Source organism: Ammospiza nelsoni, chromosome 2 (genome assembly GCF_027579445.1).
Source record: "Ammospiza nelsoni isolate bAmmNel1 chromosome 2, bAmmNel1.pri, whole genome shotgun sequence".
In the NCBI taxonomy this organism is placed as follows: Eukaryota; Metazoa; Chordata; class Aves; order Passeriformes; family Passerellidae; genus Ammospiza; species Ammospiza nelsoni.
In genome coordinates, this window is record NC_080634.1 from 1689423 (window position 1) to 1714489 (window position 25067).

At 43.4% G+C, this 25067-nt stretch overlaps 1 protein-coding gene across 2 annotated transcripts in view; it reads left to right on the plus strand.

Annotated features, from left to right (window-relative positions):
• The window catches only part of FCHSD2 (FCH and double SH3 domains 2), a 119259-nt gene extending 94886 nt beyond the window's left edge, over positions 1-24373 (plus strand). For both annotated transcript variants that reach the window (XM_059466595.1, XM_059466596.1), the window contains 10 exons: positions 4594-4710; positions 5409-5513; positions 15120-15281; positions 17959-18093; positions 18377-18460; positions 18568-18745; positions 19407-19627; positions 20569-20698; positions 20830-20912; positions 22022-24373. In XM_059466595.1, coding sequence (XP_059322578.1) covers positions 4594-4710; positions 5409-5513; positions 15120-15281; positions 17959-18093; positions 18377-18460; positions 18568-18745; positions 19407-19627; positions 20569-20698; positions 20830-20912; positions 22022-22105 — 1299 coding nt within the window. In that variant the 3' untranslated portion in view covers positions 22106-24373. The remainder of the gene's footprint in view (positions 1-4593; positions 4711-5408; positions 5514-15119; positions 15282-17958; positions 18094-18376; positions 18461-18567; positions 18746-19406; positions 19628-20568; positions 20699-20829; positions 20913-22021) is intronic.
• The last annotated feature ends 694 nt before the right edge of the window (positions 24374-25067 follow it).

Sequence of the window (25067 nt, forward strand, 5' to 3'; positions counted from 1 at the left end):
TATTTAATTTTATTCAGAATTAGGAGTTCTTTTTGAGGAGAATTGCAGCCATTCAGGTAAAGAAGTGATCAGTGGGTGTGAGTGGGCAAAGCTCTGCCTTCCCTCTGTGCCTGTCTAAAACGCATTTTATTTAATCCCTCCCACCCCATCTGTGCTTCAAATAAGATCTGAGATCTGATATTTATATTTGAGGTTGATACTGAAGAAAAAGGAAAGTTTTGGATCTACTGGGGATTTAACTTAGGTTGAATGTGAGGATCATTTCTGATTTCCTCCTAAGTGTAATGAGCTGAAATTGGTTCCTAACCTAATGGATTTTATTTTAATTTTCACTGCCTAGTTGATTTCATTTTAATTTGCACCACCTAATTTTAATTTAGAGAGAATTCTTTGGCTTTTAGCAGTCAGGAAACAAAATTGAAGCAAAGCTCTGAGAATTTTCTAACAACAAAAATCAGAGAGCAGAAGTTGCTCTTTCAGAACTACAAATTTGTTTATATTGCATTGAAAATATCCACAAAATCAATTTTTCTGGGTCAAAGTTGATTTTAAAAGTTTTTTTTTTTGCCTTTGATTACCTAATGAGGGCAATTTTTTCATATTTCTAGTACTAATAGATTTTTGGGAAAATTGGCTGGGAATGCAGCTGCTGTGAGAGCTGAGGCAAATGAGGATAATTATGAGGGTGAGAATAGAAATAAATGAACAAAAATACTCGGCACTCTAATTTCAAGATTAATTTCAGTGAGAACAATAAAAACCTTTAGAAATAAATAAGATTCAAATTAATTTTAACAAAAGGGTTGTGCTTTTCATCTCTTGTATACAACAGAAGTTCTTAAAGCAGAAACATCAAGGCCTAGGAATAACAAAGCTGTGTTGATCAGAGATATTTAATAAAAATAATTACTTTTAAGATTCTAAACTTCCAAAACAAAAACAAAAAATTTAAACAAACAAACAACAATAAAACAAAAAACCCAAACCAAAACATCCCTGCCAGGTCTGATGTTCCCTTTCCTTCTGCAGCCCCCTCATCAATTTATTAGATTTATATAATATTGTCTAGTATTAATAATATATTATAAATTTGTTGGTTTAAAAAGTAGCATGTGGTTCTATAAAGCAGCAATAATAGGTTTATTTGGATTTAGCCTTATTGTGACATATGTGATAATAATAACAGTGGATTTAAGTCATTTTTTGTTATTCTGATGGGAAAAACATCCCCTTTATGCAAAAAAAATCTGAATTTTTAGAGATGAGGAGTGTCCAGTTTGAAATGCTGGAAATTGACTGAAATATGAGTCAGCCCCAGCTCACTCTTGGCTAAATTAAAATTGAATGAATTCAGCAACAGGAGACTGGAAGGAGCCCCAGAGTTGGCTCACGATTTTCTCAGAACTGCTGAGTTTAGCAGTGAGTTGTGTGAAAAATGTCATGTGTGCTCCTTCCTCCTCCCCAGAGTGTTCCTCTGCAGCATTGGCATGGAAGCTTCTTGTTTTCACCCCTCTTTAAAAGGCATGCCTGGTTTTTAGCTGTGTTTTCTGTCGGTGCTTTGCATGCAATAAATGTCCTCTGCTTTTTGCCTTGCTAGAAGTGAACTTTTTCAGGCTTCAGCCACAAAAAGAAGGAACTTTGAGGCTCAGAAGTTGATTTTTTTTTTTTTTGCTTTCAAGACAGCTCTGTGCCATCTGCATCCGGTATACCCAGATAAATAAGAATACAGGCTGAGTTTGGCCTGTTGGAGGCAAACCCTGCACCTGCACCAACATTTCAGACCAAAATGGAGAAGTGACATTGGGCTGCAGCCTGAATGCTTTTGTTAATTTAAGAAGCAGCATTGCTGCCCCTAAAGCTCTTTAGCTGCTTGGAGCCATCCAGAAGTTTGTGTTTGGTTTACTGATGGAATTTTTAGCACTAAACACTGTTTTTGTTGTAACCCAAGCCCTGAAGGGAGCAGCAGGGTGTCCATCTATGTTTAGCTCAGGTTTTTTGGCTCTGCCTTCATTCCTTGGCCACCAGAGTGGGTTTGGTTTCCCTCTCTTTTTGGAAGAGGTTAAATTGAGGCATTGCAGGCCTGAAAACACTTGAGCTTCATGGAGTAAATCAGGATCAGGCCCTTCAGTTCCTCCACCTTCTTCCCTGCAATTTGGGCTTTAATGTCCGCAGGAGATAAATCTGGTTTGGCTCCTTTCTTCTCACCTATTTAACGGTTTTCATTTTCTTGATGTTCCTGTCCAGTCCGTCTTTCCCTGAGGGTACAGAATTCAGGCTTTTCATTGCCACATTTTTATTTTTGTGTTATTTTTAGAACTTTAAGCAAGGGTGAGGTCTGCCTGGGTGCAATACTGCTTTATAAATAACTAATAAAAGTCTGATCCTACAGAATTCCTTTATTTTTTAGGAGGCCTTAAAGAATAGCCACAAAGTCCACATTCATTTTTCTGGTCAAGTGCTTTTGATTATAAATAGACTAAAGCCCAAAATCACACTTGGGGTAATGGAGAAGATTATCAAGTGACTAAAAAGTCTGGATTTTTTCCATATGAAAATGAGCTGTTGAGTAGGAGCAAGAGCAGTGGGAATATTAAAAATATGTTATGGGCTCAGATGTGTGATAGGGAACAGGGAATGTCAAAGATTCTACACAGGTTTAGGCTCAGGTGGAAGCTGTGGAAGAAGTTATGTGATAAACTGGAAAAAAACTGAGGTGAAATGTTACTTTAAGGATTGGATGTGCCTAAATAAATCCATGTGTCGTTTCCTTCAAGTTTGCAATGGAGTAGCTTAACAGAGGTAATTAGAGAAGTCAGTAATGAATGAATATGATTCTCTAAATCATATTAAAGAAAAGCCAGTTTATTAGTTAAATTGAGGGGATGGGTGAAGAGATATCCTCACCTGAAGCTTCACCTTCCTACCTGATCATCCCAGGGCTGGCCCTGTGCCTGTACCTCTCCTCTTCCTCTTCTGGGCTGCTCCACACCTTGCCTGGCAATTCCCTGTGCCAGGAAAAGAACCCTGGCTGCCATTTCAGACACTCAGAATAAAGGCCAGTTCAATTTTGGCAAAGAACTTCACTGAACAAGCAATGAGCTGAACCAATTTTGCCTCTTTTTCAATTATATCCCTGATAGGCTGTCAACCAAAGGTAGTAATTTTTGTCTCTTCCACGGGGCCAGGAAAATCTTGTTTTCAGTATGACTTCCTGGTGTCTCTTGGTTTTACCCCAGTTTGTGCCAAATGCTGGTGTAGATGATTAAGCTCTCATCCTTCCTTGACACAAGTAATTCCACTTTTCCTGCTAAAATACCTGATAACAGCATCTCTTCTTCTGCAACAGCTGGAGGCTTCCCAGCTACTCTGCGAATTATTCCATGTCTTGCAGCTCTCTTACCCTTTTCTGATGGCTAACCTTGGATTTTTCCTGCCTAAACAACCTTTTCATCAAGCCCATTTTCTGGGCTTTTTCTCTAGTTTCAAACTCCACCTGATGAAGAAAATTTGTGTCATTTGAACCACACAGAGTGAGAAATTTGTGACACGGGCATTTCTTTCTGTGCATATTCTCTCTTCTTGAGTCAGTTTATAAGGGATATTTTTTGGTTGATCTGAAAGGCTGGGCAGGATTATTTCAGGACTTGTGATTAAAAGGAGTGTAGGGAGTTGTGGATTGCAGTGATTGGATCAGAAAAATAATCACAGGGACTGGTTGAGGTTGGAAGGGATCTCTGGAGGTTTACTGGTCCAGAGCTGGTGGTCCAGGACTGTATCCATATGGCTTTTGGATATCTTCAGAGATGGAAGATGATTCTGTGACTCTGTTACAAATGGAAATGATGGAAAGATTGGGAATGATTTCAGTAATTCCATGCTGAAAAATGTTCCTGCTCAGTTCAGCCTACAGACAGCAGAGAACTATTTCATCTTACTCTAGTTGGAACTTCTTGAGGGGGACAGTTTTACTCTTTGTCATTGACACAACAAAAGCATGAGTAAGATAGAACAATATCAAAAATGTGATTGGAAATTTCAGACTCTGTTTTATAGACACAAACATTTTTGGGCAGAAACTGCTGTGCTGTGCTAAAATATTTGATGGCTTTGTGGTTAGATCACAGTTTACAAAGAATGAGCCCCTTGGTCACACTACACCTTTCATCTTTAGGAAGAAATTGTTCCCCATGAGGGTGGTGGGACCCTGGCACAGGGTGCTTGAGGAAGCTGTGGCTGCTCCATCCCTGGGAGTGTCCAAGGCCAGGTTGGACAGGGCTTGGAGCATCGTGGCACAGTGGAAGATGTCCCTGCCTGTGTCAGGGCTTTTAAAGATCATGATTCCATGATCTTTGCTTCCTACAATGCCTGTTTACTTTGGAAATGGGGTTCTTGTGAGCTTTTGCCTTTTGGAGTTGCCTTCGCACAACCTGGTCCCACCCCGAAGTTCACCAGCAAGTTCTTGTCACACCTTCCCTGTTTCATAAGAAACAGGATCCCAGGCTGATAAATGTGGCACAAAGTTACCCTGTAGGCCAGCCCAGAGGCAGCCCAGGGTCTGGGCCATCGTAGCTCATCCCCTGTTGCCCGTTGCAGAGCCGGCAGCTGGAGTCAGAGACGGGAACCACCGAGGAGCACAGCCTGAACAAGGAGGCGCGGAAATGGGCGACGCGCGTGGCCCGCGAGCACAAGAACATCGTCCACAGCCAGAGGGTAGGTCTGGGACAGGCACATCCCCTGGGACAGGAGCTGCTGACAGCACCAGGGACCCCCCTGGGGCCTCCCTTCATGGGGCTGTCAAAAGTCAGTTCCACACTGGGAAAATCCGTGAGGGATTGGTTGTTAAATCTAATGCGAAGATGTAAAATTAGATGGGAATTGATACATTTATTTCTTTGTCTGTGGCTGAGCTCTGAAGAGCTAAAGGCTGTGTTTGGGCATCAGGCAGCTGGGTTTTGGAATGTGTTGAATGTGTCTTTTAGGAGGGAGAGTAAAGAAAAAAGTTCCTTGCTCTTCCCCCAAAAAATCCAGCCATGAAGGACTCTGCTGTGCTTTCACCACACCCTGCCCAGTTTCCCGGTGTTCCATACAATTCCAGCTCCTGAGCACACCATCACCTGGAGAAAATCAACATCCAGAATGCTCTGACATCTCTGGGAAGGCTCCAAGGAGAGCTCAATGCCCCTTCCAGTGCCTAAAGGGGCTCCAGGAGAGGTGGAGAGGGACCTGGGACAAGGGGTGGAGGGACAGGACACAGGGAGGGCAGCGTTAGAGTCACCACATTTTATTTTTTTTATTTCCTGGGATGGACCTTTGTCAGCAAAGCCCAGCATCCAAACAGTAACTGATTGTCACAAATTGCTGTCCTTGGCATCTCCTGCACCTGTGGTGTGTGTCCTTGTTCCTGGCAGACCCTGGAAGAGCTGGAGTGCCACGGGCCCGTCATGTCCGAGCAAACCCGAGCGGAGCTGGAGCAGAAAATAGACGAAGCCAGGGAGAGCATTCGCAAGGCTGAGGTACAAAGGAAATTATTTTGGCATTTTCACTTCCTTCCCACAGGTAAATCTCGGTTACAGCTTCATTTGGTTGGTGGAAATGTGTATTTTTAGCATCAAAACCCAGAGATTTTTAAGATCTTTTTTCTTCATTTGGTATTTGTCAAATCACTGACTGAACTTCATGAAAGTCCAGATCAGAAGAGTGATACTAAAACACCTCCTGATGAAGAGTGAGTCCTCTTGCTGCATTTTTCACTGTCAAAGGTCAAAAATCTCTATATTTAGGGACTTTATCTGAAACAGGTTGAAGAACAATCTCATTGATTTTTACTAATTTCCTTCTGCTTGAAGGAATTAATACTAGAAAATGTTTTTTTATCTGACTTCATATCTTTAGATTATAGAACTTTTATGTGCTGTTGTAGTGGGTTTTGATACACTAAATCTGACTGTTGATGGGGAAACATTGGAAATAATCCTTGTATCTAATTTTAGTGTGAGGTGCTTTTAAAAGGGTTACAGAGATTTTTGAGACGTGTTGTGGGTTAAGACTCATGAAAAAATGAACTTCTTATTTGGCTGCCAGTGTTGGGCTGGCAAAAGTGAACTGTTTTCATGGGCACTGACTGAAAAACCCCATTGCAGGCAGCAGGACCTGATCTGCTGGGTTTTGGGTGAGTGGGTTGCTTAATTAAAACTGTAGGAGAAACCTAATTGTTTCAGTGAACTGCTTCTCATACTTCAGAGTACCTGATGTAATTAGGAATGTGATTTACAGGTGAAGGGGTTGGAAAATACAGAGCAAAATCATTCCTCCTCCTGGCAGGAGAACTATCAGGCTCCCTTTTTAAAGCAAATGCAGGATATGGTTTTTCTAAAAACCTAATTCTTACAGAAAGTGGTTTAAAAACTTGTTTTGAGTAAATAATTTCCAAGAGACCATACTCCAGAATACTTGTGTATATACATACATAGTTAATAATTAAATCTGCAAGGATAAAAGCAGCAGCAAGAAATAAAGTAAGGATAAGAAGTTGCCAAAGAGCAAGTTCTTGCAGCAAAATATTATAAAAGGTACAAATTAAACCAGTCTGGAACTGGATTTAGGAGAGAGGGAAAGTGCCAAGAAGAGGAAATTTTATATATAATTTTCTCCAAGACGTGTGTTTTATCTAATTCAGACGAATAGTATATTTTCCTGGTTTTCCAGTGTGTTGGAGTTAAACCACCCCTTATCTTCCTAATATTTAACACATGCCATGTTTTACAAGGGAGTATGGTGCCAGTGCCAAGTACTTGAGGATGAAACTCAGTGATTGAGGGATTTTTGCCAACTTCTTTCTCTTCTGTTGCACATTTTAAAGACATGAAGTTATCCCTGAGCTTTTGGAATGGTGTGGAAACCACTTTGTGGGAGTTTTCTGTATTGCCACCAAAGATGTTCATAGTGTAGCATTGTTTATTTTTTTCAGATAAACCAATAAGTGAATTTAGGGAGATTTTACTTCCATTTGGGAGTGGCTTTTTCTTTTAGCCCTGTTGGTCCCCACTCCTCTAAGACTGAGCTCAAGACCACAAATCAGACAAGAGATTTTTGCACACATGAAATCCTGGAGGAGAACAACCTGAGCTTTGAGCTAAAACCTGTTCTTTGGGAATGCAATTATAATTCCTTGCAGTGTGTGAAAACCAAACATTCCTGCATATTTAAGTGCACCTGATGGAGATGGAATTACTGAGGGTTGGGTTGGGGAGTGGTATTTGTGCAAGAAGTCATTGAGGCTGTAGAGAGGCTATGGAGTTTGTTCTGGTCTCACATCTGAAGCTGTGTGAGGATGACACAGAGATTTGAGGGTTTTTTTATTTTTCTCTTGAAATGCTTGTTATTTTAATGGAATTTTTTATGCCTGTTCTATCCCATTTTGGTTTCTTGACTTGTTAATTTTCCTTTGCAAATCTACTTTTCCCCTTTTCTGTCCTTGTCATTCCTGAAGGGGAAGACAACTTCACAAACACATAGAGATTAATTCTTTCTAGTTTGGTTAGAGGGCATTTTATTGGTAAAGGTTTTATTTTTCCAGGGTGTATTGGGCATAGAAGTGCTCATCTCCCTGCCCTCTTCCTTGGAGGCCCCGAATCCAGGGAAATCTAAGCCCTGGGAGGAGCTGAGGGGCTGTTCCATATGGCTAACTGGATTTAACAAGTATAGGGATGTGGAAACAGGTGTCATTTGAAAGTACAGCAAAGGAATTGAGTAAAAATATGCTCAGGATCAGGAAATATTGGAGAATCCCAATTGTTTTGTCTTCTGCAAGACGAATATAAACCCTCAGATTGGCACATCCACAGCTCAGTGGGTTATTTCTGATCTTTTTCTCCCTGGGATAACAGCTATTTTTCCTTGTGATGTTTTCAGGGAGCAAACTCCTTGATTAGAGTTAGGGAAAAATTAGGATTTTCAGCAGAGTGCTGCTGTGCAGATGATACATGACAGATGTGACTGTAACTGATAACCAGAGCACACATTTTTGTGTTAAAATTGGAAAATGTGGGGTTTGTTAAAGGAGGTTTTTTTTTTGTTTTGTTTGATTGCTTGTTTTTAAAGGAAATGTTAAAATAATGTTAGAATTGGAGTGATAATACCTCTGGCACTGGCAAAGAAGTAAAATTGACTGTAGTTAATGACACACTGTGGAGTTCAGATCCAGAGGGATTCATGCTTGTCCCTGCTGCACTGAACCACTTTGATAAAGACAAGCCCTGAGAGCACAAGGTGCTCCTTCAAACTGAAAGTGGCACAATTCAGGCATCAGATCAATTAAAAATTGGGGAATTGATGTTGAAAACTGATTATTTGTGACGATAAGCCATTCTTGGAGCTCCTCTGTACTCACTGACCCAATTCAGGTAATTGAAGTAGAACTTCTGTGATTTCAGCTTTTATTTCTGTAGCAGCAGGGAGGAAAGGAGGGAGGAATTGAGCTTTCCATTTTCCCACTGCCTGAATCCCTTTATCTGTCAATGACTGGAGACACAAATTTACTGGGAGCAGAGCCTGTTCGCCCTGGCTGTCCCCTCCTGGCAGGAGCTGTGCAGAGCCACCAGGTCCCCCCTGAGCCTCCTTTGCTCCAGGCTGAGCCCCTGCCCAGCTCCTCAGGGATTCTGCAGCCCCTGCCCAGCTCCTCAGGGATTCTGCAGCCCCTGCCCAGCTCCTCAGGGATTCTGCAGCCCCTGCCCAGCTCCCTCAGGGATTCTCCATTCCCTTCCCAGCTCCCTCAGGGATTCTCCATTCCCTTCCCAGCTCCCTCAGGGATTTTCCATTCCCTTCCCAGCTCCCTCAGGGATTCTCCAGCCCCTTCCCAGCTCTGTTCCCTTCCCTGCACACCCTCCAGCCCCTCCATGTCCTTCCTGTCCTGAGGATGCTGGAGGTGCCTCAGCAGTGCCAGCACAGGAGATTTCTGTTTCTCATCTCCTTTTCCTCTCTCCCACCAAAGGCTCCAGCGTGGCTCTCCCCAAGCAGTTCAGTTGTCCCAGGGCTGACAAGATTCTTCTCCAGGACGGTGGCAGAGGTTTCCCATTTGCTCTCAGGTCTTTGGGCCTCCACAGCAATTAATCCCACTTAATTACTGGGGGATGTGTTTTGTCTCCTCATCAGGATACCTACAGCTCTCCAGAGTGTGTTTTTACCAGATTAGATCTGGTTAAGGCTCATTGTGGTGCTATTTGCTCTGTTTGATCAGCTCAGAGGTGCAGGGCCAATTTAATTGTGTTTAATTGGGGGGCTGATTTCTCCCTCTCCTTGTATTTGGCTGTGGATATTTATTGCTGGATTGTGGCACAGTGGGAACAAAGGAAATTCCATATGCTTCAGGAAAATAAATGAAATGGAGCCACAGAAGGGTTTGGGAGGGAAGGGACCTTCAGGGCATGGGCAGGGACACCTTCCACTAGACCAGGTTGCTCCAAGCCCTGTCCAACTGCCAGGGAATAAGGCTTCTAATCCAAAAAAGTGAATTTGTAAAATGCCATCCCTGGTTGAGCTCAGGAAGCAAAGGCTGGGGAGCAGTGCAGGGAGCCAGGTGCCCTCCCTGCAGGAGATGTGTGGGAGCTGTTGGCCTTTCCAGGTCAGCAGATTGAGGACTGGCCTGGAAAAACCCCAGTGACATCCACAGAGCAGGAATTTCAAACTGTCTTGCTGAAAAGCAGTTTAGTGAGGGGGAGGATGGCTTTTTACGTGGTGGGTAGTGCCAGGACACAGGGAATGGCTCCCACTGCCAGAGGGCAGGGATGGGTGGGATGTTGGGAAGGAATTCCTGCCTGGGAGGGTGGGCAGGCCCTGGCACAGGATGCCCAGAGAAGCTGGGGCTGCCCTGGATCCCTGAAGTCTCCAAGGCCAGGTTGGATGAGGCTTGGAGCAGCCTGGGACAGTGGGAGGTGTCTCTGCCATGACAGGGGTGGAATGGGATTATTTTCTAAGTGATGGCTCTGGGGTGTCTAATCCAGCCTCTGCCTCAGTCTTACTGAATGTTTTGGCTCTGAAGTGTCCATAACATTTTTCACTCCATGAGGAGCCAGTGTTCACCCCAGGACTGCAGAGAAATGGGATATTAAATGTTGGCATACAAAACTTTTACAGACACTTACTTCCTTACAGAATTTGGGTGCTGTCCATTCAGGGCCTGTTCCCAACAGCTTGTGAGCCACTTTTTAAACCCTACAAATTCAATACTTAGGGATCTTTAATGTTCTGTGTGCCTAAGCTTGGGAAAAACCCATCTGCCACTTGGGCTGGAGCTGTGCAGGTGGATTCTTCTCCAGGAGCAGCTTCCCCTCTCTTTCCTTAACCTTGGAATTCCCTTGGGAGAGGTGTTATGTGTGCCAGTGCCTTATTTCCTGCTTGCTTCACGTTGGATCTCAGTCCATGCAGATTATTTAGCATATAAATTAACTGCTGGAATAGCTGTACAAACCTCCAGCCCAGCCTCCCACTTAGAAAAGAAATTCACTCAGTGTTGTGGTGGAAAATGTAATTTATGAGCTAATTCCCCACCCAGTGCAGAAAAAGGATCCAGATTTTAGGTGAGTTGTGTTGGACAGGGTTTGTCTTTTTGGCTGGGGTGGTTTTGCCAAAAAAGCTTTGGGTTTTCCACCCCAAATTCCAGCAGAGCAGTGCAAGTTGAATTTTTTGGTTTATTTCCCCATACACCCTTACTTTAACACTGTGATTTAAAACTGAACTGCATGGAATAAGACTCACTTTGGGTTTGGAGAAGTTTAGGCCATTCCAAGACTTAATTATAAATCAAATTGATTTATAGTCATGCCTATCACTGTATCATAATTCCAGTGGCCCAAAATTTAACTTTCCCTGAAGAGAATTACTTCATTTTGATATCTTTTTTTAAGAAAAAAGCCTAGAATTTCAACAAAAAGTTTTTCTAAATGGGGACAGAAATAAAGATAATGGCTTTCCAGAATGTTTTGCCAGAATGCCTCCACATTGATCTCTTCCTGGCTAAAAGAATTTGCCAAATGAGAGTGTCCAGCCACTTGGGGACATGGTCAGTGGTGGCCTTGGCAGTGCTGGGGGAACATTTGGACTCCATGATTTTAGAGGGATTTTCCACCCTAAATTATTCCTATATGTTTGGGTTTTTTTTCCTGCCACTGAAAAAATATTGCAGTGGAATAAAACATTTCTCACAGAAGATGGTTTGGGTCTCCTCATAATCCTAATTTAATCTGATTTTAGTATCTGACCGAGCTCCTAAGTGCAACTTTTGTGTAAAAGAAATAAATCTGGATTCTTCAGGAGAAAAAAACATCTGTGCATGGCACAGAGTTTGTTCTGTACCTTGGAAAGCCATGGCAGGTAAAGCAACTCTGCTCTCAGGAAAATCCATTTAGAAGTGACTTTTACAAAAACCTAAACCAGAATATTGAATGAGAAACATTTGCTGCTTTCCTGTGTAGTTTTTGCCCCAACACCTTCATGAATGGCTTTGAAGGACTTGAATTCGAGGTGTTTGTGGGATGTGAAGGAACTCTGGGTTTCTTTCCAGCCCTTTTCTCTCCTGGGAATGGGGAACAGCTCTGTAATGTTCCTGCTGCATTTCATTTCCATGCCTTGCAGAACAGTTGTGTATCTTCATCTTGAGTAAGCTGTGGGTCAAAAAACCATTGCTTAATTAAGCCTGGAACAGTAAATAAACAAAATTACTGCATCTCCCATGTGGAGCAATGTCAGGTATGTGAGGAATAGATAACAGTGTTTATATTTTCTAAAACTTGGGTGGTTTTTCCTTTCATCTTCTTAGATCCTCCCCACAGAAAGAACAGCTCAGAGGAGCAGGAACCCCCCATAAGAGTTTGTACATTTTGTGGGTGGCTGATGGTTTTTTAATCAGCATAAAAATACCCCAGTCCTCAGCTATTAACCAGTAATTGGTGGCTGTAAACAGCAATTTGACTGTTTCACAGGAAAATGTTTGTCCTGCAGTGAGATTCCCTAACAATGAAGTTTGGGCAGCACCCAGATTTCAGAGCCAGTGCTGGATTCCAGCATTCCTGGGCTTGGGAGCTCAGCTGCCTTCCTGGAGATGCTCAGAGGTGCTGGGGCTGCCAGGGGTCACTTGATGGAAGGTAATTTTGAGGCTATCAGTGCAGGTCACTCAGTCCCCCAGTGTCCCTGGGGATTCCAGTGGGAGCCAGGGAAACCCAGGGTTAAAGCCTGGTTTGGTTTTTAGTGTTATGATCTCTCAAGGGAACAAGAGTTGGAGAAAAGCTTGTGACGCAAAGTGGTGAAATCGCCACTATTGCCCTGTTTCCTTCTTGCTTAACATTTTATTCTGGCATAATGAAAGCACCAAAGCCCAGCTCATTCAGATGGAGTGATGCTTGAATGAAATGTTTGTATCTTTATAGAAGCACAGAGTCATTGAGGTTGGAAGGGCACTCCAGGACCATCAGGTCCATCCCAGCACTGCCAAGGCCACCACTAAACCATGTTTAAATGTGTGAGAAGCAGGCTAAAGTTCTGCTCCTCAGTGGTATTTTATTTGTATTTTTCCTACAGGTAGGAAGCTGTTAACTCTGGTCTACCAGCATAATTATTTAGGTAAAAATATAATTTCAGCTTGTAAATAACTTTCAAGTGCAGGCCTGACCTAATGCTTCTGGTGCTTTGGAATGCAATGGAATGAAACCCAAAGCATTTGTGGTTTGGAACAAACATTTGTTGACTGTTAAGGCTCCTGGGTGTAAACAGGGAGGGGGAACTCCATTGGATTTGCTGGGTACATTGAATTAAAACCTCTTGTAAAGTACACTCAAGGATCTTGGAGCAGCTTGTTTATTTTAGCTCACAGTTTGTACAAACAAACTACAGCAGAGCAAGGACTAACAGCAACTGCAGATGTTTGCAGCAGCGTGGACCAGTGTTTATTGCTGTAGCATAACTCAGCCTCATTGGAAATTGCATAATGAGGTAAACAAAAACAACTGGGCCGAGCAATTCCTAGGTGGAGGCACAGGGAAAGTGCTCCTAAGTGGATGTCAGGATGTAAAGACAAGTTATGGGGAAGCTGCTTCACTCTACAAGTAAATATATACATTAATATATGTATTTATGTATTCTACTTCACTCCACAAGTAAATATATACATTAATACATATATTTATATATTCAAGGCCAGGCTGGACAGAGCTTGGAGCACCTGGGATAGCAGAAGGTGTCCCTGCCCATGGCTGGGGTGGCACTGGAAGATTTTAAGGTCCTTCCAACCCAAAACAATCTGGGATTCTGTGAATAAGTTGCCTTTGACAAGGTTGTTCTCCCTGCCCTGTGCAAGTTGGAGTGGGTTTGTTGGAAATCTTGGATGCTTGGGAACAGGAGAGAATGGATGCACATTAATGTATTGAATGTTTCCTCCTTTTCTCAGCTCTCTGAACACTATCTGTTGTTAATCATTCACCTGGAGACCCCTTGCATGAAGAAGTGGCTCAGTGGCTTTGGCTTTTCATGTGGGAAACACCTCTCAAAGTTGTCCCATCCTCCTTTCTCCATCCATGATTGCAGGGCAGAGCTGCACAGAGCTGTAGCCATATGAAGTTTCATCTGACATCATAAATTTCCCTCTTACTACTGACCTACTCCTTAAAATTCACATTTCTTCTACACAGGATTTAAAATAATGTCTCTCAAAAGTGGTTTGATTGAGATAGGTTTAAATCACCTTCGCAAATTAACTGAAAATGGAGGCGTTTTAGGGGTTCAGCTTAATAAAGTTAAATTGTTTCTTTTCTGATTTAGTTTCTCAGTAGAAGGATAGAATTCTCTGATTCTGTAAGTGCAACAGCATGTCAAAAATGAGAAAAATACCTGTATCACTTCAGCTCGACACAAAATTTTTTATGGAGTAAGGATTTATGTAAGAGATAAATACCCACCTGACACCCATTGGCATTTGAATTTATTGGACACGTGTTCTGCATAGTCTGCTGTGCTTCAGCCACTACTGGAAAGGGAATTTCCCTCTTAATTTTTGCCTGAACTCACCTGTTTTTGCTGTTTTTTCTTGGATTCCCAGTGCTGCTGAGTGTTTGATCTGGAGCAGTGAGGTGCTTCAGATCCCTGTGGGAAGGGCTGGAAGGGAGAGAAGGGAGATGAAGCTTTGCTACTTGCTAAAAATGACCAGTGCTGTGAAGGGGAATGTGGGAAGGATTCCAGGGTGGTTCAGTGGGTTTCTGTTGCTGCCTCCATCAGTGACTCACTGAAGGAGTTTTGGGAAATCACTTGATTTTTGTTCCTCTGATGAGCAGTGGCAGCAGGGGGTGTTGAGAGGGCTGGTCTGGACAGAAATACCCTCAGTTTTATCGCTGGGTGCCCTTCACTTCTTGATGCAGATCTGCTCTTGCTGCCATCCTGAATTTCTTCACACTGCTCTTCCCACCCCTCCTGTTTAGACTGTGAACTAATTTGGATCAGGGTGGTGCTTTGCCATGAAGTTGTTAAATCCTTGGCTCCATCGGCCAGCCAGCCTGCCAGGATGCTGAAGTGAACCCAGCTGTCAGAAAACCTCCATTTCCATTCTGGTCTGAAGACAAAAATCGTGAAACTGTTTGTTGGAGTGCGATTCTTACTTAATTTGGGGATTATTAACATATTGTGTTTCCATAACAAATGAGTTTCCTGTGATCTCTGGCACGTGCTGGTGGAAAAGAGCCTGGCTTGGGAATTGGTGGGTTGGTGTGTGTATCCTGTCAGGTTTATTTGTGTTTCACATCCAGCTTAGTCACCACCTGAAAGGGTCTGCACTGTGGATGTTCCTAATTTTAAATATCTTGGGTTGTTGGACTTCAAAGCTGCAGTGTGCTACTTAAGGGTGTGAATTGGGAGTAGGCATAAACTCAGAGGTGATAATTTAAAAAACACCAACTGGTGAGACTGGCTGAGCCTCCAGAAAACCATTGCCTGTGTCTTGGCTCACACCAAGGTGAGGGAATGAGGAGTGGGGCTCGTTTCCACAGGAAGCAGCTTTGGGAGCCATCTGGATGGTCAGAAGGTCCATGGGGCAAGGTGGGACCCTGAGGAAGTCTGAGCTCTGTGTGTGTTTGTGTCCCCAGATCATCAAGCTGAAGGCAGAGGCGAGGCTGGAGCTGCTGAAGCAGATTGGGGTGTCCGTGGACACGTGGCTCAAGAGTGCCATGAACCAGGTGATGGAGGAGCTGGAGAACGAGCGCTGGGCCAGCCTGCCCTCGGTCACCAACAACGGCTCCGCGCACCTGGTACGGGTTCCTGGGGGAAACATCTCACCAGGGCTGGGGATCTCGGGTTCCTGGGGTGGAAACATCTCCCCAGCTCAGATTCCCAGGGAGAAACCTCTCCCCAGGGCTGGGGGATCTCTCCAGGGGCTGCTCCTGACTTTGTGTGGGACACAGCTGGTCCAGAAGAGGCCATGGAGCTGCTCCAGGGCTGGAGCCAGGCTGGCAGAGCTGGGGGTGCTCACCTGGAGAGGAGAAGGCTCCAGGCAGAGCTCAGAGCCCTGGCAGGGCCTGAAGGGGCTCCAGGAGAGCTGCAGAGGGACTGGGGACAAGGCATGGAGGGACAGGACACAGGGAATGGCTTCCCAGTGCCAGAGGGCGGGGATGGGTGGGAGATTGGGAAGGAATTCTCCTGTGAGAGTGATGAGACCCTGGCACAGGGTGCCCAGAGAAGCTGTGGCTGCCCCTGGGTCCCTGGAAGTGCCCAAGGCCTGTGTTTCTTTGAAGGTTCATTAATAGTTTATAATGTTACCCTGAGCTCTTTGAGTTTGCAGATCCAAGTGTCAAAAATCCCAAAGGGAGTCCTGTGCTGAGTTTCACTTCAGATCCTCTCTGGTCACGACAGATGCAGATTTGTTGCATGGCTGTGTTACACAGTGATTTTATTTCATTTCTTTTTGCACTCCACCTCCTTTAACTTCCCTCTGTGCCTGTTGGGCTGCTCCCAGTCCCCCATTCCCAGTGTCCCCCTGGAGCTGAGCCCCCCGTGCTGGTCCCAGGCAGTGCCACAGCCTGGGAGGTTCAGCTGAGTCTCATTTTCCCCTTTTACACTTACGTAGGCTCCTGCATTTAAAAAAGGCTCTGTTGACCTTGGCAGGCCAGACGGGGACAGCCCAGAGATGGAATTCTTAGAGCTGGGACCAAAATTATGCCAGAATTTAGAGGAATTACTGCAGTTTGTAACAAGCAGCACTTTGACTGCAGCCTGGAGGAGTGGGCAGTGTTTAACAGGGCTGGGGAAGGGAAGGCAGCTGGGCAGGGGCTGAGCCTGGAGCAAAGGAGGCTCAGGGGGGCCCTTGTGGCTCTGCACAGCCCCTGACAGGAGGGGACACTTGGGGGGGTCAGGCTCTGCTGCCAGGGAACAGGGACAGGAGCCATCTGTGTATATGTGCAACAAAATTTTTTTTTTTTAATATATATTGTCATCATTTTTCTCATGTATATAATCTGCTTTTCTGTTCATCTCCCCTTCATTTCTCCTGTGTTTGCTGCGTGTCCCACACGTTTATTGTCCTTCTGTCCCATCCACTGATTCCTTGCTGGTGCCACCCTCCATCCCAGACCCTGCAGCAGCAGGATGAGCTGTGTCAAGCCAAGCTCTCAGTTTCCTGTTTTCCCTCTCCATGCCTGCTTCCCAGATGATTCCAGCTGAGGAATTGAGAGCAGCCCACATGCTGAAAATGAAGGAGTGTTTTTCCTGCTCGTGCTAGAAAAGCAGGAGCAGATGGTGCCCAAACCTTGTAGACATGATTTGCTGATTTCCATGATGTCCCAGCTGGATGTCAGCCCTGGCTGCGGGGACCATGCACAGCAAAAGGCAGAGAAGCAGGAGGGGAAGCCCCAGATTTGCCACAATTTGTGGTTCTTGCTGATCTCCCAAAGCATTGCCCAGCTGTCGGACAATTTTTTGGTTATCCCAGCATCCATGAAGGATAGACGGGGGCAAACTGCTCTTGGGTGAGAGTTAGTGAGGAAAAAATAATCACCAGGACTGCAAGCATTTGGTTTGGAAATAGTAACATAAAAACTAATTAAGTCACAACATGATGAAGCTTTGTGCTCTCCTAGTCCAGGCCTAGAAGAGCAAAGCTGGTTTAGGGAAACTGCACTGGGAATTGGCAGGCTCAGCTTAACTTTTTTTTGTTTTATTAATCTCTCACTTTTCTGGGGAGCACCAGATTCACTCCCAAATTAATAGGAATAAACACAGGGAAGATGGCTCTACATACAGTATTGTGTTTGATTCACAGAGCTGTTTTCACAGAATAATTCATAATTTTTTACATGAGATAAAGTTATTTATTGAAAACATAAACTGGGCACCAGGCCAAAGCACAGCTCCTGGCAGTCTTACCCAAACTTGTATTTTTCCAGAACATTGACTTCAGGTTTTATTTAAACTTTTATAGCAAGTTTTTACAAATCTTCCTGTCTCATAAGAATTTTTGTAATAAACTGCAGCAAATCTGTTGTGTGGAATACACCAGCTAGAAGGTTGATTTGGAGGTTTATTTTTTTAAACTCTAGATTTTTAAACTTTTTAAACTTTTCACTGCAGATTTATTTTATAACACATGGTCACAGGTACATTAATCTTTCAGTAGCATAAATTCCCTTTTTTCCAATAAACTGTTTTTTGTGCCATTGCAATGGCATCTCCAAAGTTCTTTAGTCACAGATTATGTGAAAAAATTATTTTATAACTGTCCATTAGCTGAGTTGGATCTTCCAAAATCTTCTGCAGTACTTCTTAAAGTCCAGGTGCTTTTGTTTGAACAAAGAAATCCAGCTGAGTTACTTTCAATAACAATAAACCATAAAAAATACACACTGAAAAATATTAACCAGCTCATTTTTATTGTTATTCCTTCACCAATTTTTTAGCAGCTGCTGTAATGCCAACTGGAATTTGTTTTACCAGGTCAATGCTGATGCAGAAAAGGAAGAAGGTGAAGAGTTTGAAGACAGCATGGATGTTTTTGATGACAGCAGTTCTAGTCCTTCTGGTACTCTCAGAAATTACCCTCTCACCTGCAAAGTGGTTTATTCCTATAAGGTTGGTGATTTTTTAAAATTTATTAGAAAAATGAATTGCATAAAAATAATAAATGTGCCTTTGGGAGCTCGAGGTTTGCTTTTGTGATAGGGTGAGATTCAGGGAGAAGGGTTTTTGTGAATGGCAGAACCTTCATTGTGATGTTTTAAATCATGTTTTAGCTTTCAGTTTTTTAACAAACATAATTTCTAATAAAAGTCTAGATGGGAATGTTCTTTCCCCTGCCCCTGCTTTGCCCTTAAAGTCACTTTTCCTTTTCCATCCTTCCTGTCCCGCATTGCAGGCTTCTCAGCCAGACGAGCTGACCATAGAGGAGCACGAGGTGTTGGAGGTCATTGAAGATGGAGATATGGAGGACTGGGTGAAGGTATCATCCTCTCAGCTTGTTTCCATGAGGTTGGGGTGGGAGGGAACGCTGGGGTTCTCTCCAGAGCAGTGCCCCAGGCAGAGAACGCTCCTGTTGTTGGTTCGCAGGCGCGGAACAAGGCTGGGCAGGTGGGATATGTGCCAGAGAAGTACCTGCAGTTCCCAACCTCCAGCAGCCTCCTGAGCATGCTGCAGTCCCTGGCTGCGCTGGACTCCCGCTCCCACACCTCCAACAACTCCACGGAGACTGACCTGCTGCCAGGCAGCCTCAACGGGGACTCCAATGGTAAATCCCGCCTGGAAATACACAGGGGATCCAGCTGGCCCTTGGGAACACTCTGCGCATGGAGTCTGGGAGGGTTTCCCAGATTTCATGGAGTCACAGAATCATTAAAGCTGGAAAAGATCTCCAAGATCAGGAAATCCAAGCTTTGACCAAATCCCACCATGCTGCAAAGTCTGCTCATTTTTTAATCCTTCCAGGCATGGGAACTCCACCATTTCCCAGCCTGTTCCAATGTTTTAATCACTATTCCAGGGAAGAAATTTTCCCTAACACCCAATCTGAGCCTCCACTAGTGCAATTTGAGGCTGTTTCCTCTTGTCTTATCTCTGGTTTCCTGGGAGAAAAGGCCCCACCAGCCACAACCTCCTTTCAGGGAGTTGCAGAGTGAGACTGACCCATATCTGAACACAGCCATTCCCAGTAATTATCTCAGTAATTATCTCTCATATTAAATCTGCGTAATTCACCTCCTCAGCTCATACTGAGATTAAAATTAAGGAAATTTTAGCTGAGACCAAAATTAAGGAAAACTGGAATAATCTGTCCCAGGAATAACAGAATCTTTAAAAGAACCTCAAAATCCCCAGCTCCAGCTATCAAACTTGCTGTAACTTCCATTTTGACCTTATCTCATTGGCTTTTTTTCTTTTCCATTTTGCAGTCTGTTTTGTAAAAGCACTTTATGATTACGAGGGGCAGACAGATGACGAGCTGTCCTTCCCAGAGGGAGCCATCATCCGCATCCTGAACAAGGAGAACCAGGATGATGATGGCTTTTGGGAGGGGGAATTCAACGGCCGCGTCGGGGTCTTCCCCTCCGTGCTGGTTGAAGAGCTCACAGCCTCAGAGAATGGAGAGACTCAGTGGATTGGGGATATCCAGGTATGGAAAGAGGTCTTGGCTTGGTTTATTATTTGCTAAGTTCTGTCACTTCTTCGGGGAGAAAAAAAAATCAAAACTAGTTTAAGAGGAAAAAAAAAATCAGAAGCTATTTAAGTTAAAAAAATCAGAACCAATATAAGGAAAAAAAAACAACCCAAGCCCTCAGTGCTTGCATTTTAGTTTCTTACCCAGCCTCATGATGTATTTTTGCGAATTTGTGAATAAAGGCAGATATTTGGATAGAAAGCAATCAAAGGAGAAAATTCGCAGTTTACATCCTGTCATTAATTTATGAGACTGAGATGTCAGACCCAACCTGGCAAAAAGAGAATTACAGGCTCTTTCAGCCCTAATTTAGTATCTTCATACTTAAATCTGTTCTGCATTCTCTCAGTTTTGAGGGGCAGGATACTGCCAAGTTTTGGATTACAGTAATTTTTGCAGCAATGTCCTCATTTCTACAGCGTAGTTTTATAATCCTTATATCGTATTAGAAAATCAGACACATTCCAGTGTGGAGTTTGGAGATAGAAACTGCACTTGCATGTTTCTACAATGGAATTTTTGAGTATTTTTATTTCTTGATTTAAGAATACCACAAAAATGCACATCTAAATGCGTTTTGAGTGGGGATAAAGCTCACGATCCCAGCACTTCTGTGTGAACCCCACTTGGCCGAGCAACCTTTTTGTTTCGAATAACCTTCAAAAATCCTCTCTGAATTACCTGGGAGAGGCTGAAAATTTCTGTTCAGTGGCAAGCTGTGATTTTAAAAAATTGAATCCCTGTTGGATACCTTGGCTTTCCTTCCCAGACTTGCCTGCCAGCTGCTTTTGCTCTAGAGGGAACTTGCTGGAGTAGGGATGGGTTGGAAAATTGGTGTGTGTGTGTTAAATGTGCCAAGGAGGATTTACTGCAGCTTCTCCCTCTTTTTGGCACAGGTATCCCCCACTCCAAAGGCCAACAACTCCCTGCCACCACTGCCTCTGTATGACCAGCCTCCCACCAGTCCCTATCCCAGCCCGGATAAAAGAGGATCCCAGTTTTTCCCCAGGTCTCCGTCGACGAACGGTGAGAAATTTGCAAACGTTTTGGGAAAAGGCTTCCTGTAGAAACCTTTCAGAAAAAAGGAGCATTTTTACAACATAAATTCAGCAATACTGAGGGGCTTCTTTGTAATGGGGTGTTGCTTATTCCCTCAGAAAACAGCTTTGGTTCAGAGTCTCCTGGATTCTCTCAACCTCCACGAATTCCTGCAGAAAGTTCCTATGGCAAACTGCGGCCTGTAAGTGACCAGCAAATTCTATGGGTTGTATTGATAAAATATTTTATAAAATATTATGTAAGGTTATATTATTACATTAATAATATATTATAATAATTTTATAAATATTATAAAATATTGATGTTCAAAGGGTAGCATTCCCTAAACAGAGCTGAAAAAGAGGTGGAGAGCAAATGCCAGAGGAGGTCAGTCCTATGGTTTATACAGTTCCTTTCCTGTATATTTGGGATTCTGTTTATTTCCACCCCCTTTGGTTTGAGGAGTTTGGGTTCATGATCCCTAATGATGAAGATTTTGTGTTGGTTTTGCTGCCTGGAAAAGGGAAATTTGCCAGAAAAGGAAGGGAAGAATTAAATCACTTAGAACTTGACAAATTCCATCTCCTACGATTAACTTTGAAATCAAGTTGTGGGGTTTTCAAATCCCTTAACCAAATCATACTAAAACATAACATTTTCCTTTTCTTGACTTTCTCAGTGAATGAGGTTGCAGAAAAAGAGCATTTTTGGATATTCAAATAATATATTCTGAATATTGAGGTAGTATTGGGCAGTTTGGTGGAGGATTGCTCCACAGGTCACATTTTCCACAGTAAGTCTGGTGTATTCTGAAATGGTGTCCTGAAAACCCTGTTGGCACCTAAAGTGATCTGTGTCAGGAGCAAGAATAACTAGTGTGGCAGAGTGTGAAAACAACATCACATTTTGGGTGTGTATTGCTGAGGTCAGTGATTGATGAAGTATCAGTGAGTCAGGTGCAGCAGAACATCCTGGTAGTTCCCTCTCCACAGAAATTGCAGGCAAAAGCACCATCAGATTCAGCATGTGATGAGCCTTTCCCAGGTTTCCATCCTGGTTTATCCATGGAATAAATCTGGGATTGCACCCTGGAGGGGGTTTGTGACAGGCCATAAGGAAAATCCCTGATGGCTGAGCTGGGCAGCAGTGGAGCTGCATCCCGCTGGACACACGACCTGTTTGTTTGCATCATCCCTAGGGGTGCAGGAGGTGCAGTCTGCGTCATCTGGAGCTCAGTGCAGGAAATGCCAGGGGTTTCTGGTGGAATTGGGCCATTCTGGGGTGGTCACAGGCTGGTTCTGAATGTTGCAGGTGCGAGCAGCTCCGCCGCCCCCGACGCAGCACCACCGCCGGCCCACGGAGAAGATCGAGGACGTGGAGATCACTCTGGTGTAACGAGGGGACTGGCTCATTAGTAGTGCTACAATCAAGGCCAAACACAGCTTTTGGTCAATCTCGTTTTTAGGCACCTTTGCATGATGAAGACTTGGACTAGAGCGAGCGATAGGGAGGATTTTATGTGGCAGTGACCTGGCGGATTCCTTCCCACAGTCATGAATATTTTGTGCCTTTTGGTTTTTTTTGTTTGTTTGTTTGGATTTCTCTACATCGTTCTTCTTCTCTTAGCACAAACCAAGACAGGCCAAGATTGGCTTTTTTTCTTGGCTGGAGATGCTCCATTTTGATGTGGAGACAAAGAAAGAACCCCGTTCATGCAGCTTAGTCTTAGCATCCTTTGCTCCTGTGCATTAGTACAGTATATTACTGTTGCCATAGGAATGTGTTAAAGATTGTGGATCCTTCCAGTAGCATCACCTGCCTGATCAGGTATTCATCAGAAGAATGAAAAAGGGAACAGAAAAAGAAGTCTAAAGGAGAGGCTGGCTCCTCTTGAATCCCCCTGCAGAAAGGAAGAGACGGGAAAATGATCTCCTGGAGAAGCAAAAGTGTTCATTCCATGGGTGCTCCCCTTGTCAGTGATTCACAGCTGAACATTCTGCCTTTGGATTTTTGTGTTTACTCAGTGCATTTACTCATAGAGGATCTAACATGGAGGTGCTGAACCAGCAGCAACATCTTCTTCCACAGCAGAAACCAACGGGTAGAAAAAGCAAAAAAGCAAGTGAGATTTTTGTCTAGATCTGGAAATTGAGCTGCTTTTTCTTTTCTTTTTTTTTTTTTTTTTTTTTTTTCTCTCTTAGCAGATTTTGGGGATTTTGGTTGTTTTGTTGGGTTTATTTTATTTTTTTAAAGCATTTGGGTCACTCTTATCCCAGCTATTGCCGTGTACTTTATTATCCAATGTTAGCAGTGTATCTTTGTCATCAAACCACCTGAGTTCTAGAGTTAGCAGTTCCATTTAGAGTATTTACATGCATTTAGTTGTTGCATTGGATGGCCCTGTAGCCTTTTCCCACCCCAATCCCATTAACCAGCCAAAGCCAGGGAGCCAGGAGCAGCTCCAGGTTCTGCCTTCACACCACCTTCGTGCCCAAGATGTGCCCGGTTCCTCTCAGGGAAGAAACTGAAAGGAAAAGAGTTTCACATTTCCCTCAGAGAGCTCTGAAAAGGGAGCTTGGATTTTGGGTTTTTTTTGAGAGAAAAGGGCAAAGAATATTCTGAAGTTGAATGTGGAGCGGAATGGTTGGAGGAGAGGGAAAAACTGGATGCAAGCAGGTTTTTCCTTGGGTACTGACTAAAATATTGTCAGCATTCTCCATCAGATGAAAACTTCAGATCAAAGGCATCCCAAGGTTGGGTTTGGAGCTGTTTGTGGGTTCTCTTGTGTCTTCATGGTTTTTTTCTCAAAGCCAGTAAGTTTTCAACCTTTAGTTTACTAACAAGGGCTATTTTTTGAGGCTGCATTTACAACAAAAACCCAACGACTCATCTAACAAGATTTGATCATAAAGTTTGCACATACTTGGAAATCCCAGCCCAGGCTGGGTCTCTGGGACATCCAGTGCTTGCCAGTCTCCTTTCCCAGTGGGATCCTTAACCAAGAGTGGGGCTGTCTGAGAGCAACAATTCATGGATCAGTTATGGAATCAGTGACTGTCCAATGAAGTCTTTTCCATATTTTATTCCTTCTTTTGCACCTCTTGTCCTGTTGATCTGTTTGAGGTCTTTTTATGTGTTTATCAAACTTATTCTTAAGTTTAAAAAGAAACGTTTTTTTAAAAAAAAAAGGTTTAACTGTTTGCAAATATTTTGAGATCTTTACAACGCAGAAGAAAACCAAGTTTTTGCCATAATGTTCATGTTCAATTCTTTTGGCCAGTTTCAACAGTTTCATGTTCAGTTCTTTTGGCCAGGACACAGGTCTGTGTCCTTCACACCCGGACTTTCAAAAATCCAGAAAATTTTTATTTAAAAGTCTCTTTAGTTGTATTTTAAAATATTTTCTGTAAGAGCTGCTAATTTTATTTAAAAAACAAAAGTGAAAAAAAAAAAGCAAAAAAAAAAAGAAAAAGGAAGAAAAGTTGTAAAAAGATGCCTCCTTTTTAACTATGATTTCTTCATACAGGGCATGTATCGGCCGTCGCATCCTGTACAGCTCAGTACACCCTGAAAGCATCAGTGCAAATGCTTTCTTTATATTGGCTGTAAAAAGTTTGTATTTATTATGTATAAAAAGTTGAATAATAAAAAAGTGGAACTAAATCCCTGCTGCCCTGGGAGATTTGGGTGGTGGGGAGGTTTGAGGGAAAACCCAGGGATAAAAATCAGCGTTTTCTTGAGAGAAACTTGGTGCTTTTACACAGAAATTTGAATTTTGTGCTTCAGGAAAAAGACATCCTTAGAATCAGCTTTAAACATCTTTTGGAGGGGGCACTTATACAAAGAACCAAACGTTGCCAAAAATCGAAGAGCCGGCAAAAAGGCTCCAGTTATCAAAATAATTGCTTAATAGCCTTGATGCAATTAGGATAATTGCCTAAAGAAAGCCAGGGGAGTGATTGATAACAGCCCTTAAGAGTGATTGTCCCTTAATAGGCTTGATTTGCCTAATTGTGCTAGGAGCATTCCCTCTCCAGCTCTGGGATCCCTCTGCAGGCTGCATTTCCACGTTGGATTTTCTCACTGCACTCAGAAGCTGCCTGTCACTGACCTCCTCCTTGCTGGGCCAATTCCAGGTTCCTACAGCTGGTAGGTGCCAAATATTCCATCATTTCCACTGGTTTTGGAGACTCTTTTCCTCATGGAACAGAGCACTCTGCTGTGGGGTTGGGTTGGATCTTTTTGCACTTCCACTCTTCCCACTGAGCTGTTGCACAGGCCTTCACTTTTTCCCCTGAGCTCCTGCAGCCTCTTCCTTTGAGAAATCCCATTTTTCCTGCTTTTTATATGGATTCAT